Here is a 13,528-nt window from a genome sequence, read left to right on the forward strand (position 1 = left end):
AGCTTATTCTGTAGTAACAAAAATAGTATAAAATAAAGATTTAACTATATTTGTTAGACTGTACATTATATAAAATACAAGTTCTCCCTGGTGGCTCAGTGGTAAAGAATTCACCTGCAGGAGATGCAGTTTTGACCCCTGGGTGGGGAAGATTCCCCTGGAGAAGGTCATGGCAACCCACTCCAGTATTCTTGCCTGGGAAATCCCATGGACAGAGGACCCTGGCGGGCTACAGTCCATGGGGTCACAAAGAGTCAGACATGACTGAAGTGACTTAGCACGCACATATGAGTTAAAATAGTAGAACACATTGGGACTTTCTGTTGGTCCAGTGGTTAAGACTTTGCCTTCCAATGCGGGGTGAAAGTTTGATCCTTGGTCGGGAAGCTACGATCCCACATGCCTGGCAGCCAAAAAACCAAGACATAAAACAGAAGAAGTACTGTAACAAATTCATAAAGACTTTAAAAAATGATCCATATCAAAAATCGTTTTTTAAAAAAAAATGTAACACTATTAAAATGTTAATCTGTACCTGTGTGCATGTCCCAGAATTGAATTTTCAAGCTGTTGATTACATTTCCCTCTGTGGATTCAGGAAGCCAGTTGGGCCACATTATGTAATTTATTAGACATATTTTGGTTCTTACAGCTTTTCCATTAGTCATCCCTAAACACACTTTGTACAAATGAGTAAGAAGCTTGAAGTTAATGAGCATCGTTTTCTAGAGAGGAAGTAGCACTAGGGCTGCAAAGAAAGAAACCACACTGCACTATTTCAGTACCTTGGACCTCTGAACCCACAGTCCTCTGCCCGGAAAAACTAGATCTCTTATCAGAAGAGTTTTTCTTGCTATTCATATGAATATTGATGTTAAGATGAATGTTGGTATTAATATGAGTGTTGGTGTTGATATTTTTCTCACTGCTGATTTCTTAATTCCCTCTAACTTTTAAACTTAAAAGAACCTGTGAAACTAAATGAGCTGAAAATATCTTTAAAATAAGCAACACATTGAGATTCCTGTACACAGCAAACTCCCATGAAGAAAAGTTCCAAATTTGTGATGCTATTTGCATTTCCATAAACACAGAGAATCTCTGTCTGAGCTTATTATTATGGGACAAATAACAGTGTTAGAAATGGGGGTACTTTAAGACTCTAATTATGCATATGCTCCCATTCTGATTAGTGCATTTATAGCACAAAGCAATACAAAACCTGTGCTTTTGGCTCCAAAGCTTTTATTCTTAAGGTTGACATTTTCATGAATTTTAACTAACACTGGTTTCATTTGATGTAATTGAAAAAAAAGTTTTTTTAAGTGCTCAGATGCCACTGCTCTGCAGGAAGCAGACTCCAAGACAGAGATTCTCATGTAAAATGTTTATTAGGGAGCAGCCTAGGGATCCACTCCTGTGGGTGGGGAGGATCCAGGATTGGGAAGAGGGAGAAGCTGACAGGTGATGCTGGCCTGCCAGAGGCCCCAGCTGATGCCACAGTGAGGTCTGAGGCTCACGTGGTTCTTTGGAGTCATCCTGAGTCCAGCTAAGGGAGCAATCTTATACCCTACGTTGACCAGAGAGACTGAAACACAGGCTCTGGGTTCTCACACTCAGTGCCAGGCCCCAGGCATGTCAAGGAAGGAGCAGAGAGTTCCAGAACTGAAAAGGCCATGTGGTCAAGGCCCACAGATAAATTAGGGGTAATTGGTATGGGTAGATGACCTTCACTCCTACAGAAGAGTTGAGCAGCTCACAGTTGGGTTTGGGGCTCACTCTGGCTTGGTCAGTAGAAATTAACATTACTCTAAAGATGAAATAAAGTGAACACTTTGATGTCTCGGTTACACTAATCGTATCTCAAGTCCTCAAGTGCTCCAGGGTCAGCCTGGAACATCCCCATCATTAGAGGGCATTCCCCGGGCAGCACTGCCCTCCACATGATGCCACCCTGCCTCTCAGAGGGAGGGTCTGCTGCCCCCCATCCCAGGAAGAAGGTGCCAGTTCTCATTACCCCAACACCTACAACCTCTTCTGTTCCCCTCACTGGGAAGCATCTCTGTTTAGTCTCCTCAACTCTTTCTTTGCCCTCTTATTTGACATTATTGTGGTTTAGTAAACCAGTGTGTGTATGCTCAGTTGCTTCAGTCGTGTCTGACTCTCTACGACCCCATGGACTGCAGCCTGTCAGGCTCCTCTGTCCATGGGATTTTCCCAGGCGAGAATACTGGAGTGGGTTGCCATTTCCTTTTCCGGGGGATCTTCCTGACCCAGGGGTTGAACTGCAAGTCTCCTGCATTGGCAGGCGGATTCCTTACCACTGGGCCACCTGGGAAGCCCCTTAATGAACCCAGAACTGGCATCAATAGAAACTGAAAAGTATTTCCATTTCTTTAAGGATCGGCCAGGAACACAGGGGAAATGTTTGTATCCATTACACTAATTCAATTAGAGAAAAGAAAAAAAAAGTTTTCACATTAAAATAGTGTAAACATGTCTACTCTGCCACATGAACATTTGAAAATATATCATGGGCCAGCAAGAAATGAATGGAAAACAATGCAATTGGCAAGAAATAGACTTTAAAACATAACAAATACACCATTTTAAGATTAGCTTTCTCCAAAACAAATCTCATTTGATGATAATAAAAACCTGCTGCATTGGGCAAACCTTTGCGTGAGTCACCTCATCTAATTGTTTAGTGAACACTGCATTGGCAGCTTTTGTTGTTGGTTCTTCCATGGTTTTCTTCTACAAGTTTTTGCTATGCAGAATACACCTTTTTAAAAAATGTTTCAGAACAAACTCTTCCAGCCTTGTAATTTCCTGTGTTTGGAACATGCAGCTCTCGTTGTTGTTGTTATTTTCCTCTCTTTTGAAGTCTCAGCAAAAGTCTGCCCATCACACAAACCATCAGTGATGCTTGAAGGTATATTTTCCCTAGTGGGATGTTCAATACATATAATGAAAGGGTGGAATTTAAGCAGATCTTTTATTTCTGCCTTGCACATAGGCCCTCCCATGAGGTCTATGGGAACGGGACTGAAGTAAATCATACATACACAAATTGATTTTTATAAAATATGGTAGAAAAATATACAACCACACTATCAAAAAAAAAAAAAAACTGGTCTATATACCACCATGAAATTAAAAGACACTTGCTCTTTGTAAGAAAAACTATGACCAACCTAGACAGCATATTAAAAAGCAGAAACATTATTTTGCTAACAAAGGTCCATCTAGTCAAAGCTATGGTTTTTCCAGTAGTCATGTATGGATGTGAGAGTTGGACTATAAAGAAAGCTAAGCACCGAAGAATTGATGCTTTTGAACTATGGTGTTGAAGAATACTCTTGAGAGTCCCTTGGACTGCAAGGAGATCAAACTAGTCAATCCTAAAGGAAATAAGTCCTGAATATTCATTGGAAGGACTGACACTGAAGCTGAAGCTCTAGTACTGTGGCCACCTGATGTGAAGAGCCAACTCATTGGAAAAGACCCTGGTGCCGGGGAGGAGAAGGGGACGGCAGAGGATGAGATGGTTGGATGGCATCACTGGCTCAATGGACATGAGTTTGAGCAAGCTCTGGGAGTTAGTGATGGACAGGGAAGCCTGACATGCTGCAGTCCATGCGGTCACAAGAGTTGGACACAACTGAGAGATTGAACTGAACTGAACCATTATACAACCACAAGGAGATGGATTACCATCAAGGACAATAAGAACACTCACCTCCCTGAGTTTGATGCTACAGCCCCCAGACTAGGATGCATTGCTTCATTTGTTCATTCATCATCCTTGTATTGAAGCATACATATGATGAACAATGGACTGGGCTTTCTGGTGTTCTAACCAGTGTGGCTCATGCAGTCAAGAATCACTAGTCAGATGGGAAACACACGACCCTATCTATCAGTTTGATTCAGTGTTCAGCACACCAGTGCAAAGGTCTAGTAAGGATTGGATTGGAGAATCTGGTTGAGGGTTGAGGCTAACCTGGGGTCCCTAACTCCCTCCCCAAATACAGATAATTAGTCCAGTATGCCTGCCTGGCCAATGGATGGGAGCGGAGCTGGACCCTCAGAGTCCAAGCCTAGTGTTTTTCCTTCATCATCAGTTGCACAGATCTGATCACTGCTGTGTGGCAGGAAGTCTCAGGCAGGATGGAGAAAGGGTGGCCGGTGGCGCTCACCTTTCAGAGGAGTGACCCTGCCCTCCCGTGAGATGTGGCAAGTAAATGAAGCATCCCGTCATCTGAGAGAAGGAGCTGGTGAGGGTGGAGGAGAGAGGAATGTACACCCACTCCAGATCTCCCTCTTCCTTGAAAAGGAAGGGTGGAAGTCCCCTACCGTGGTCAGGGGACTAAGGAGAGGAGTTCTGACTTGTTTCTTTTTTCCCTCTCTGCCTACCGGTAATCCCTGTCTCATAGGAAGATTGGCAGGTGGGGGCTAAATAAAACACATACACAGCCAGCTCAGGTGGGCATGTGCCCAGCAGGTGGCCTCCTCCTCTTCCCACCCTCCCTGGACAACACTCTTCTGTCTCTGAGCTTCCTAAGGGAAGGTGCCGGGTCTGAACGCTCTCTGCTGAAAGTTTGTTGAATTAAGTCACTCAGTCATCTTTTTTGAGACCTTAACATGCTTAGCCCTGAGCTTATTCAGTTTAAAAGATAATGGAGCTACAGAATTTTTCAGATGGAGAAGAGTCCCTTGCGACTGATTTTATCTAATTCCCTCACTCTACAGTGGAAGGAGGCGGGGTCCAGTGAGCTTCCAGCTCAGACCATTTTTGTCCACAGCACATTCACTGGAAGCTCCTCAAAGGCAGTGTCTCTGTCACCCCCATGTCCTCAACACCCCCAGAAGTGTCTGGCATGCATGGGGTTGGCTCTCAGAAAATATTTGTCAAATGAATGAATTCACTCTGTCCCCCTGCTTGGCCTTGGGCAAATGAAGTGTAGCCTGTAGCTTTGCAAGACTAACATGAATAGTTACAATTTGTGGTCTAAGTAGTTCCCCCCCTTATCCAAGGTTTCCCTGTCCTTGGTTTCAGTTATGCACGGTCAACTGTTTCTAAAATATTAAATGGAAAATTCCAGAAATAATTCATAAGTTTAAAATTGTGGGCCATTCTGAGCAGCATGATGAAATCTCGCACCATCTCGCTCCGTCCCACCCAGGATGTCAAAAATAATCCCACTCATTCCTGAGTCAGTATCTGCCTTGGTTATCAGGTCAGCTGTGCTTGGGTTCAGGCCACCCCTATTTTATGTAATAACGGTCTCAGAGTGCAAGACTAGTGATGCTGGCAGCTCAGATATGCCAAAAAGAAGCTTTCAGGTGCTTCCTTTAAGTGAAAAGGTAAAAGTTCCCGACTTAATAAGGAAAGGAAAAAAAACCCATATGCTGAGATTGCTAAGATCTAGGGTAAGAAGGAACCTTCTATCCATGAAATTATGAAGAAGGAAGAAGAACTCTGTGCTGGTTTTGCTGTTGTACCTCAAACTGCAAAAATTCTGGCCACCTTGCATGAGAGGTGCTTAGATGGAGAAGGTATTAAATTTCTACAACTGTGTAACATACAATATATTGTTAGAATTGTTCAATTTTATTACTAGTTATTTTTAGTATCTCACTGTGCCTAATTTATAAATTAAACTGCATCACAGGTATATCCATAAAGGAAAAAACAAACATACCCTATGTAGGGTTTGGTGTGTCTGTGTGTGTGTGTGTGCATGCTCAGTTGGGTCTGACTCTGTGGACTGTAGCCCACCAGGCTCCTCCATCCGTGGAATTCTCCAGGCAAGAATACTAGAGTGTGCTAGAGTGTGTTGCCGTTTCCTCCAGCAGGGTATCTTACTATCTGTGGTCTCGGGCACGCCCTGGGAGTCTTGTAATGTATCCCCAGGGATAGGGGGGACTATTGTACCTTTCTCGTCTGCATGTAGGGGCTTAAAGTCAGAGTCTTTCATGGAATATGCAGTGAAAGTTTAAGTGTTTTTGCATTTGGGAAACATATAGTGTATACTTCTGAAGATGTATCAGAGAGAATGTATCACGGACTGTGCTGTGCTTTTATTTTCAGGTGGGCGAAGTAATCATAGGTTGTCAACGAACATCAAAGCCTGTGAAAAGCACGCCGGACAGCAGCAAAGAGCAGACAAGCAAGAGGTGCCATCCCCGCCCACCCCCACCGCCCATCTTTAGCTTTGTTTAGAGTTCTCTCCATTGTCTTTTGGTGGCTAGAATGCACCTGCCCACCAGGTACAGGGACTGCATGTTTAGAAAAGATTCATACCCTGAACGTTTATTCCCCAAACTTCAACTCTTGATTTGTAGGGCTCAGACACAGATCTGTGCATGTCTAGGTCCCCGTTTCCCATGATACTAATAGAAGTGGCCACATCTGCACCACTGACAGCTACGTTGACCAGGCACTTGCTTCCTATGAGGCCAGTCTATGTGCTTTACCCATAGCAACACATTTGATCCTCACAAGTTTTATCCTCAGTTTGCAGACAAGGAATATGAGAGAGGGAGGCATTTGGATTGTCCGGAGGCCATGCAGCTATGATTCGTTGCGAGGACTCTGCTGAGTGCTGCTGAGCGCTCTGCTCACATTGCCTGTCTTTTATGACTCCCCTGGCCTGTCATAGCATCCAGAACTCTCAGGGCTGCAAAGACTGAGAGACCCCGTGTGTGCCCTTCTGTCAATCATAGGTCATCTTCCTGCCTTGGCTTAAGCTTCTTTCCCTACAGGACCCTCACCCTCTCAGGAGAATTTCTAGTAGTCTTGTGAGAATTGGACCATAAAGAAGGCTGAGTGCCCAAGAACTGATGCTTTCAAACTGTGATGTTGGAGAAGACTCTTGAGAGTCCCTTGGAGAGCCAGGAGATCAAACCAGGCAATCCTAAAGGAAATCAACCCTGAATATTCATTGGAAGGACTGATGCTGAAGCTGAAACTCCAAGACTTGGGCCACCTGATGAGAAGAGGCAACTCGTTGGAAAAGACTCTGATGCTGGAAAAGATTAAAGGCAGGAGGAGAAGGGGGCGACAGAGGATGAGATGGTTGGATGGTATTATCAACTCAATGGACATGAGTTTGAGGAAGCTCCAAGAGATGGTGAAGAACAGGGAAGTCTGGCATGCTGCAGTCCATGGAATCGTACAGAGTCTGACACAACTGAGTGACTGAACAACAACAATATTCCCCAATGTCAGAAAGCCTAAAGATTCCCAACTGAAGGTTCTAGCTCTGCCCCTAGAAACCCTCGGAACAATGCCTGCCCCCCACAAGTGGTGACAATCCTTAGAGCATTTCAAACAAAGCTCTCATTCCTTCTCAATTCATCCTTGGAATGAACATCTCAGCTCTTTCAACTTTCCTTCTCCTTTTCAAGATTTCCAGACTCGTACCATCCAGATGGCAAAGTCTATTTTGGACCTAGGCAAACTATCTTTGTGATACAAATGTATATGCCAGAATTATCACTATAAAAATACCTGAGCAGGAGCTGTATTTATGTCTTGCATAATACAAGCAGTCAGGCATTCTTTTATTCAAAGACAACTGTCAAAGTTTTGTAGAGGTTTTCAAACATGCGATTTGTTTAAACAACAGGTATGGAGCTGAATTCCTTCTGAAAAGCAGGTTTCTGTTTTTAACCTTGGGAAGCCACTCTCATGCTTCCCAGCTTATTAATTTCCATTTCAGATCATTGTTGTTCCGTTGCTAAGTCGTGTCTGATTCTTTGTGACCCCATGGACTGCAGCACTCCAGGTTCCACTGTCCTCCACCATCTCCCGGAGTTTGCTCAAATTCATTTTGAATCAGTGATGCTCTCTAATCATCTCATCATTTAAAGAGATTCAAGGGTATTAGGACTCCTGTGAATCTTCATGGTCATAATTAAGCCCCAGCAGCATCCATACTTGTAAAACATCTGAATCTAATTTGTGAGGAATCACAGGGATTGGAAACCAAGTCATTGTCAATGGTTTGGAGCTGGTTTTCAAGACTCCAGGCTAACTGTCATCTCCATGATTATACTTGATGATTAGAAACATCTTAGCACAATTGTTTATAGAAGGAACTCCTGCAGTGTTTTCATAAAGCCTTTCTTTTTCATTTTTGTTACTGAGAAAGGATCACCTCATGTCTGCTCAGGATACATCTATGGGAAGGTTGTTTGTGGTGCTCTTGAATCATTGACAGAATTTATTATTCCCATTATATCAGCCTCTGATTGGGCAATGCATGACCCAAACAGCCACCTAAAAAGGCTGCACGTGGGCATGAGGTCAGACAGCTTGTTGGTTTGGGGGAAAGGCCTCCAAGGGGCAGGACACAGGGCCAGGGGTCAGAACAGGCCCCTCAACCCCCTCTCAGCCTGCGTGGTCCTTTCCTTATGTGGTGGAGACAGTTAGTGGAGCGAGTAGATCGAGGGGAGGAGGGTTTTGTTCATCGGACCAGATGGGATCATGTCTGGGGAGAAGGTCACGGACCCAGTGAACTCTTGTGGTCCTGTGACGACTTCCTCAAAAATGGCTTTATTGAGTACTAAGCGCCTGCACTGTGCTGTGTGATGCTGTGCATTATCTTTAATCTTCAAAATAACTACAAATAAATCCTCCTCCTATTCCTAACATAGCGAGGTTCACAGAGATGGGGTCATTTGCCCAAGGTCGCAAAATTGGTAAGTGAGTGGTGGATCCAGGATTATAAAATGTGGCCCATTCTTGGGCTTGCCTTCTTACTCTCCTCATAGTGTCTTTTTTTTTTTTTTTTATGGACTTTTAACCCAGTCTTAGGGTCACAGCAAAATTGAGTAAAAGGCACAGGGTTTTCCCAAATATCCACTTTTGCTACAGGTGCATAGCCTCCTTCATTATCCACACCCTCTACCAGAGGAGAAGGTTTGTTACAACTGATGAAGCTGCCTTCCTGCATCATTATCACCCACATCCAAAATTTGCATAAGAGCTCAATCTTGGTGCTGTGTGTTCTTTGGATTTCGACAAATATGTAACAGCTTCCCAGGTGGCTCAGCAGTAAAGAATCCACCTGCCAATGCAAGAGACGCAGGAGACGTGGGTTCAACCCGTGGGTTGAGGAGATCCCCTGGAGAAGGAAGTAGCAACCCACCCCACTATTCTTACCTGGGAAATCCCATGGACAGAGGAGCCTGGCGGGCTACAGTCTAGAGGCACAAAGAGTCAGACGCGACTGAGTAACTAAGCAACGAGTAAAGAATGACATGGTCCACTTCTGTAGGGTCACGCAGAGTGGTTTCACTGCCCTGAAAATCCTTGTGTTCTTTAACAGAGGACTCAATCTTTGATGTGGTTTACGCCTACTGGTTTTAGACATTTTCTTTTTTTCTTGCATTCTTCCATAATGATACATTTATTCATGCCATCTTCCACCTGTTCTTACTAGGTGCCAGAGGTTCTTGTCTGACAGCCAGGTGACGGGTAAAACCTGCAGCGGGCATCTGTCTCTTCAGGCCTCGATGTGAGGCAGGAAGCAGCAGGGGGAAAAATTCCCTCTCCTCTTTATTTTGGGGATGAGTGTGGTCCTTGAGTGCCCCAGGCCTTGCTGTTCACTGCTTTTTACCCCCAGGGATTCATGAGTAATTAAAACCCTTCACACAAACCATTCCTCAGAACATCTGAAGTTGGGGCGCTGCAGATAACCGAATACTAAGTTCACTGTTTATTACTGTTGTCCAGAAACTATAGCCCAAGAGATATGCCCAGAATAGAGATGGGTTGCTTTTCTTCAAAGTCAAGGACAACATAATTATCATAGATGAATTTAGATATTTACTTAATTAAGCCATAGATATCACAGCCTGTTAAGTAAGAACAGAATAATTAAGAAGTAGAGCTATAGTTAATAATGACTGTAATGTAAGTCTTTGAAAGCTGAAACTCCCTGCATAGTTTATAGTGTATAATCTGGGACTTCAGAAAATGCCATTTTAAAATCCAATTTGTGTTTTTCTTCAGCAGATTCAGGTATATTAATCAAAATACTTCCAACCTAGGGACTGAACCCGGGTCTCCCGCATTGCAGGCAGATTCTTTACCGTCAGAGCTACCGGGGAAGCCCAGCCAAAGTACAAAGGAATCAAAAAGTCAGATCCTTTCAAGGGCTGAGCAGACTACAGACGTGACGGGGAAGGGTTGCCAGAGAAAAAGAATTTACACTTTCCAGAGAAAATCGAACCTCCCTTCCCCACCAGGTTGTGTCTGCTGCAGGAATTTGGCCGGAGGACGTGGGTTTGGAACTCCTGGAGTAGACTGTGATTTTCTTTAACTGAAAGGGTTAGTTGCTCAGTCACATCTGACTCTTCGCAACCTCATGGACTTGTAGCGCCCAGGCTTCTCTGTCCATGGAATTTTCCAGGCAAGAATACTGGAGTGGGTAGCTATTCCCTCCTCCCCGACCTCCTCTGGTCAGGGACCTTCCTGACCCAGGGATCAAACCTGGGTCTCCTACACTGCAGGCAGATTCTTTACGGTCTGAACCACATAGGTCAGAGCTAATTACCTATTTAATTTCAGTATTCCACAGTAGTGAATTTTTTCTACTTACGCAGCAGCTATTTATTCAGTGAAGCTGTATGCCAAAGATATAAGGTGAAAGAGACAAAATCTTTGCTTCAAAGATGCCAGTCTGACAGGGGGAACAGATGGACAGTGAGACAGTTACATGATGACGAGATAACTTTCCTATTGAGCGCTACTCTACGCCCCTAGATATTCCCAGGAAACTTGTCTGTCTGCACAAACCATGGTATTGCTAATGTCTAGCACAGCTACTTGAGTGCTGTAGGCTTTTAATGTATATCTGTCAAATAACTGAATGATTAGTACCGTGATTCCAAAATTATTTCAGAATCATCCACATTGTGGGGGAAACTTGACATAGCTACAGCTTACTGGGTCCAACTCCAAGCCTATGGAATGGAAATGGCCAGAAAAACAGCCCTGGGATTGTGTCATTTGGAGTTTTCTACATGACAATGATCGTGGGATTCCTTGGCCAGCAGAGGGGCTTCCGGGTTCCCTTTCACTCCAGCTGTTGCCACGAGCACTGGGTGCAGGTCCCCACGGGAGGGAAAGAACTGTGGGCTAAGCTTGGCATGCACCTGAACTTGTAGTATGAATGTCCCTGCCAAACCACGGGCTTCCCCGATGGCTCAGCAGTAAAGACCCGCCTGGCACTCAAAGCCGGTACACTGGGACAACCCTGGGGAATGTGATAGGGAGGGAGGAGGGAGCGGGGTTCAGGATGGGGGACACATGTACACTCATGGCTGATTCGTGTCAATGTATAACAAAAACCACTACAATATTGTAATTAGCCTTCAATTAAAATAAATTTAAAAAAAGAACCACCTGAAATACAGGAGATGAGGGAGACACGGGTTCAATCCCTAGGTCAGGAAGGTCCCCTGGAGGAGGAAATGGCAATATACTCCAGTATTCTTGCCTGGAAAATCCCATGGACTGAGGAGCCTGGTGGGCTACCATCCAAAGGATTGCAAAGAGTCAAACACAACTGAGTTGACTGAGCATGCCAACTGCAGCAGGCTGGATTGGCTGAAGCAGCAGGGTCTTAGGAGCCTGATTAGCTCCATTCAGGAGTGAAACCTGCCAGATGTGATTCTATTATTGCTCTTGGCTGTGGGACTTGGCCTACCGTATCATATCAGTTCTCAAAAAAGTCTTAGGTAAGCAGAGTCTGCCAACTGTCCTGTCCTCAACCTGCCTGTGTGTTAGCCCTGCAGCACCCTTTAACCCTTTATTTCTTCAAGAGTTGAGTCCTGCTTCTACAAGGCTTTAAGCCACTTGAATCCAGGAGCAGTCACCTATACTCCAGGGAGAGTACTTGCCGATGTTTGCCAAACGAATGAATGAATGAGTGCAATCTACTTGAAATTTATTTCAAAATGATATCTCTGTTTCCTTTGCCCTTTTTGTTGTTTTAGAAGCCAGCAAATGGAGAGACTAGAAGTAGACCCCAGCAAGCGTTCCATCCCTGATGTGGCCAACATAGTTCAGGAGAAAAAACACATGCCCAGAAGAGTTCGCACTGAACCCAAAATTATACCAAGTGAGGAAGATCCCGACTTTGAAGATAATCCCGAAGTGCCTCCTTTGATTTGAAATCTCAGGCCACACTGCCTGTGACCTGCCAGACCCAGATTGGCTCCATACAGAGAGTGTGTATGTATTATTTACGGGGTAGACACAGTTATTTTCAGTATTAGTACTCCAATGCGTTAGCTTCTACTTAGTACATTAATATTCTAAAACCAGTTTACAATTAAAACGTGTACCTTCAAAATGCTGTATAATTTTTTTGTAATAAAGCATTGGTTAGTTAAAATGCTTAGTAAATCCTAGAACGATTACAGAAACATGCTGATTGTAAATCCCAGAACCATGGACCTGGGCAGATAGATGAAGTCAAAGGTTAAAGAAAGCACTGATCATTAAACCGGTACCTCTGCTTTATCTAGGAGAAGGCAATGGCACCCCACTCCAGTACTCTTGCCTGGAAAATCCCATGGGCAAAGGAGCCTGGTGGGCTGCAGTCCATGGGGCCGCTAAGAGTCGGATACGACTGAGCGACTTCACTTTCACTTTTCACTTTCATGCATTGGAGAAGGAAATGGCAACCCACTCCAGTACTTTTGCCTGGAAAATCCCATGGATGGAGGAGCCTGGTAGGCTGCGGTCCATGGGGTTGCTAAGAGTCGGACACGACTGAGCGACTTCACTTTCACTTTTCACTTTCATGCATTGGAGAAGGAAATGGCAACCCATTCCAGTGCTCTTGCCTGGAGAATCCCAGGGATGGGGGAGCCTGGTGGGCTGCTGTCTATGGGGTCGCACAGACTCGGACACGACTGAAGTGACTTAGCAGCAGCTTTATCTAGAATATTATTAACTCAGTATTCCAGATACAATACAGGAAAACTGTCATTACTCTGATCATGACTTAATAGCATTTAAACCAGACTCCTCCCCCAACCCCTCTCCCCCTTCCCCACAGTACACACACACAAATCAACAAATACATAAGTAGCTACTGAGTCCTGGGACCTGCTCTGTTCTCACAGAGTCGGTGGTAAGAAGGCAGTGAAATATGCACAGATGTACCACCTCAGGTGGTGACAAAGCCCGCAGTCAGAAGGAAGTGGAAGTGCTCTTGCCTCCAGAACCAATGCTTCTAAACCAGCAGAGCCCAGAATTGCAGAAACAGGGGTAAAAGTGGCCTGCTAATCATTAGGGGTGTTAGTGAGAGGAACCTCTCGCATTTCGATCCCTGATCCCAGATCCATGCTCCTTGGCCCTGGGAGAAAGACCACCACATGTTGAATAGGAATTCAGAATCTATACTTCATCCTTGGGAACATTATCTCACCCACACAAAGTATTATCACCCAGTTGGCACTGTGGGTGAGTCTGCAAAAGGCCACGTCAGTGTTCTAGCAG

General features: G+C 44.5%; 1 protein-coding gene across 4 annotated transcripts in view; it reads left to right on the forward strand.

Annotated features, from left to right (window-relative positions):
* Positions 1-12,374, forward strand: part of DNAAF11 (dynein axonemal assembly factor 11) — a 70,791-nt gene extending 58,417 nt beyond the window's left edge. For all 4 annotated transcript variants that reach the window (XM_061438567.1, XM_061438569.1, XM_061438570.1 and 1 more), the window contains 2 exons: positions 6,098-6,183; positions 12,016-12,374. In XM_061438567.1, the coding sequence (XP_061294551.1) occupies positions 6,098-6,183; positions 12,016-12,193 (264 nt within the window). In that variant the 3' untranslated portion in view covers positions 12,194-12,374. The remainder of the gene's footprint in view (positions 1-6,097; positions 6,184-12,015) is intronic.
* The last annotated feature ends 1,154 nt before the right edge of the window (positions 12,375-13,528 follow it).

Source organism: Bos javanicus, chromosome 14, assembly GCF_032452875.1.
Source record: "Bos javanicus breed banteng chromosome 14, ARS-OSU_banteng_1.0, whole genome shotgun sequence".
Lineage (NCBI taxonomy): Eukaryota > Metazoa > Chordata > Mammalia > Artiodactyla > Bovidae > Bos > Bos javanicus.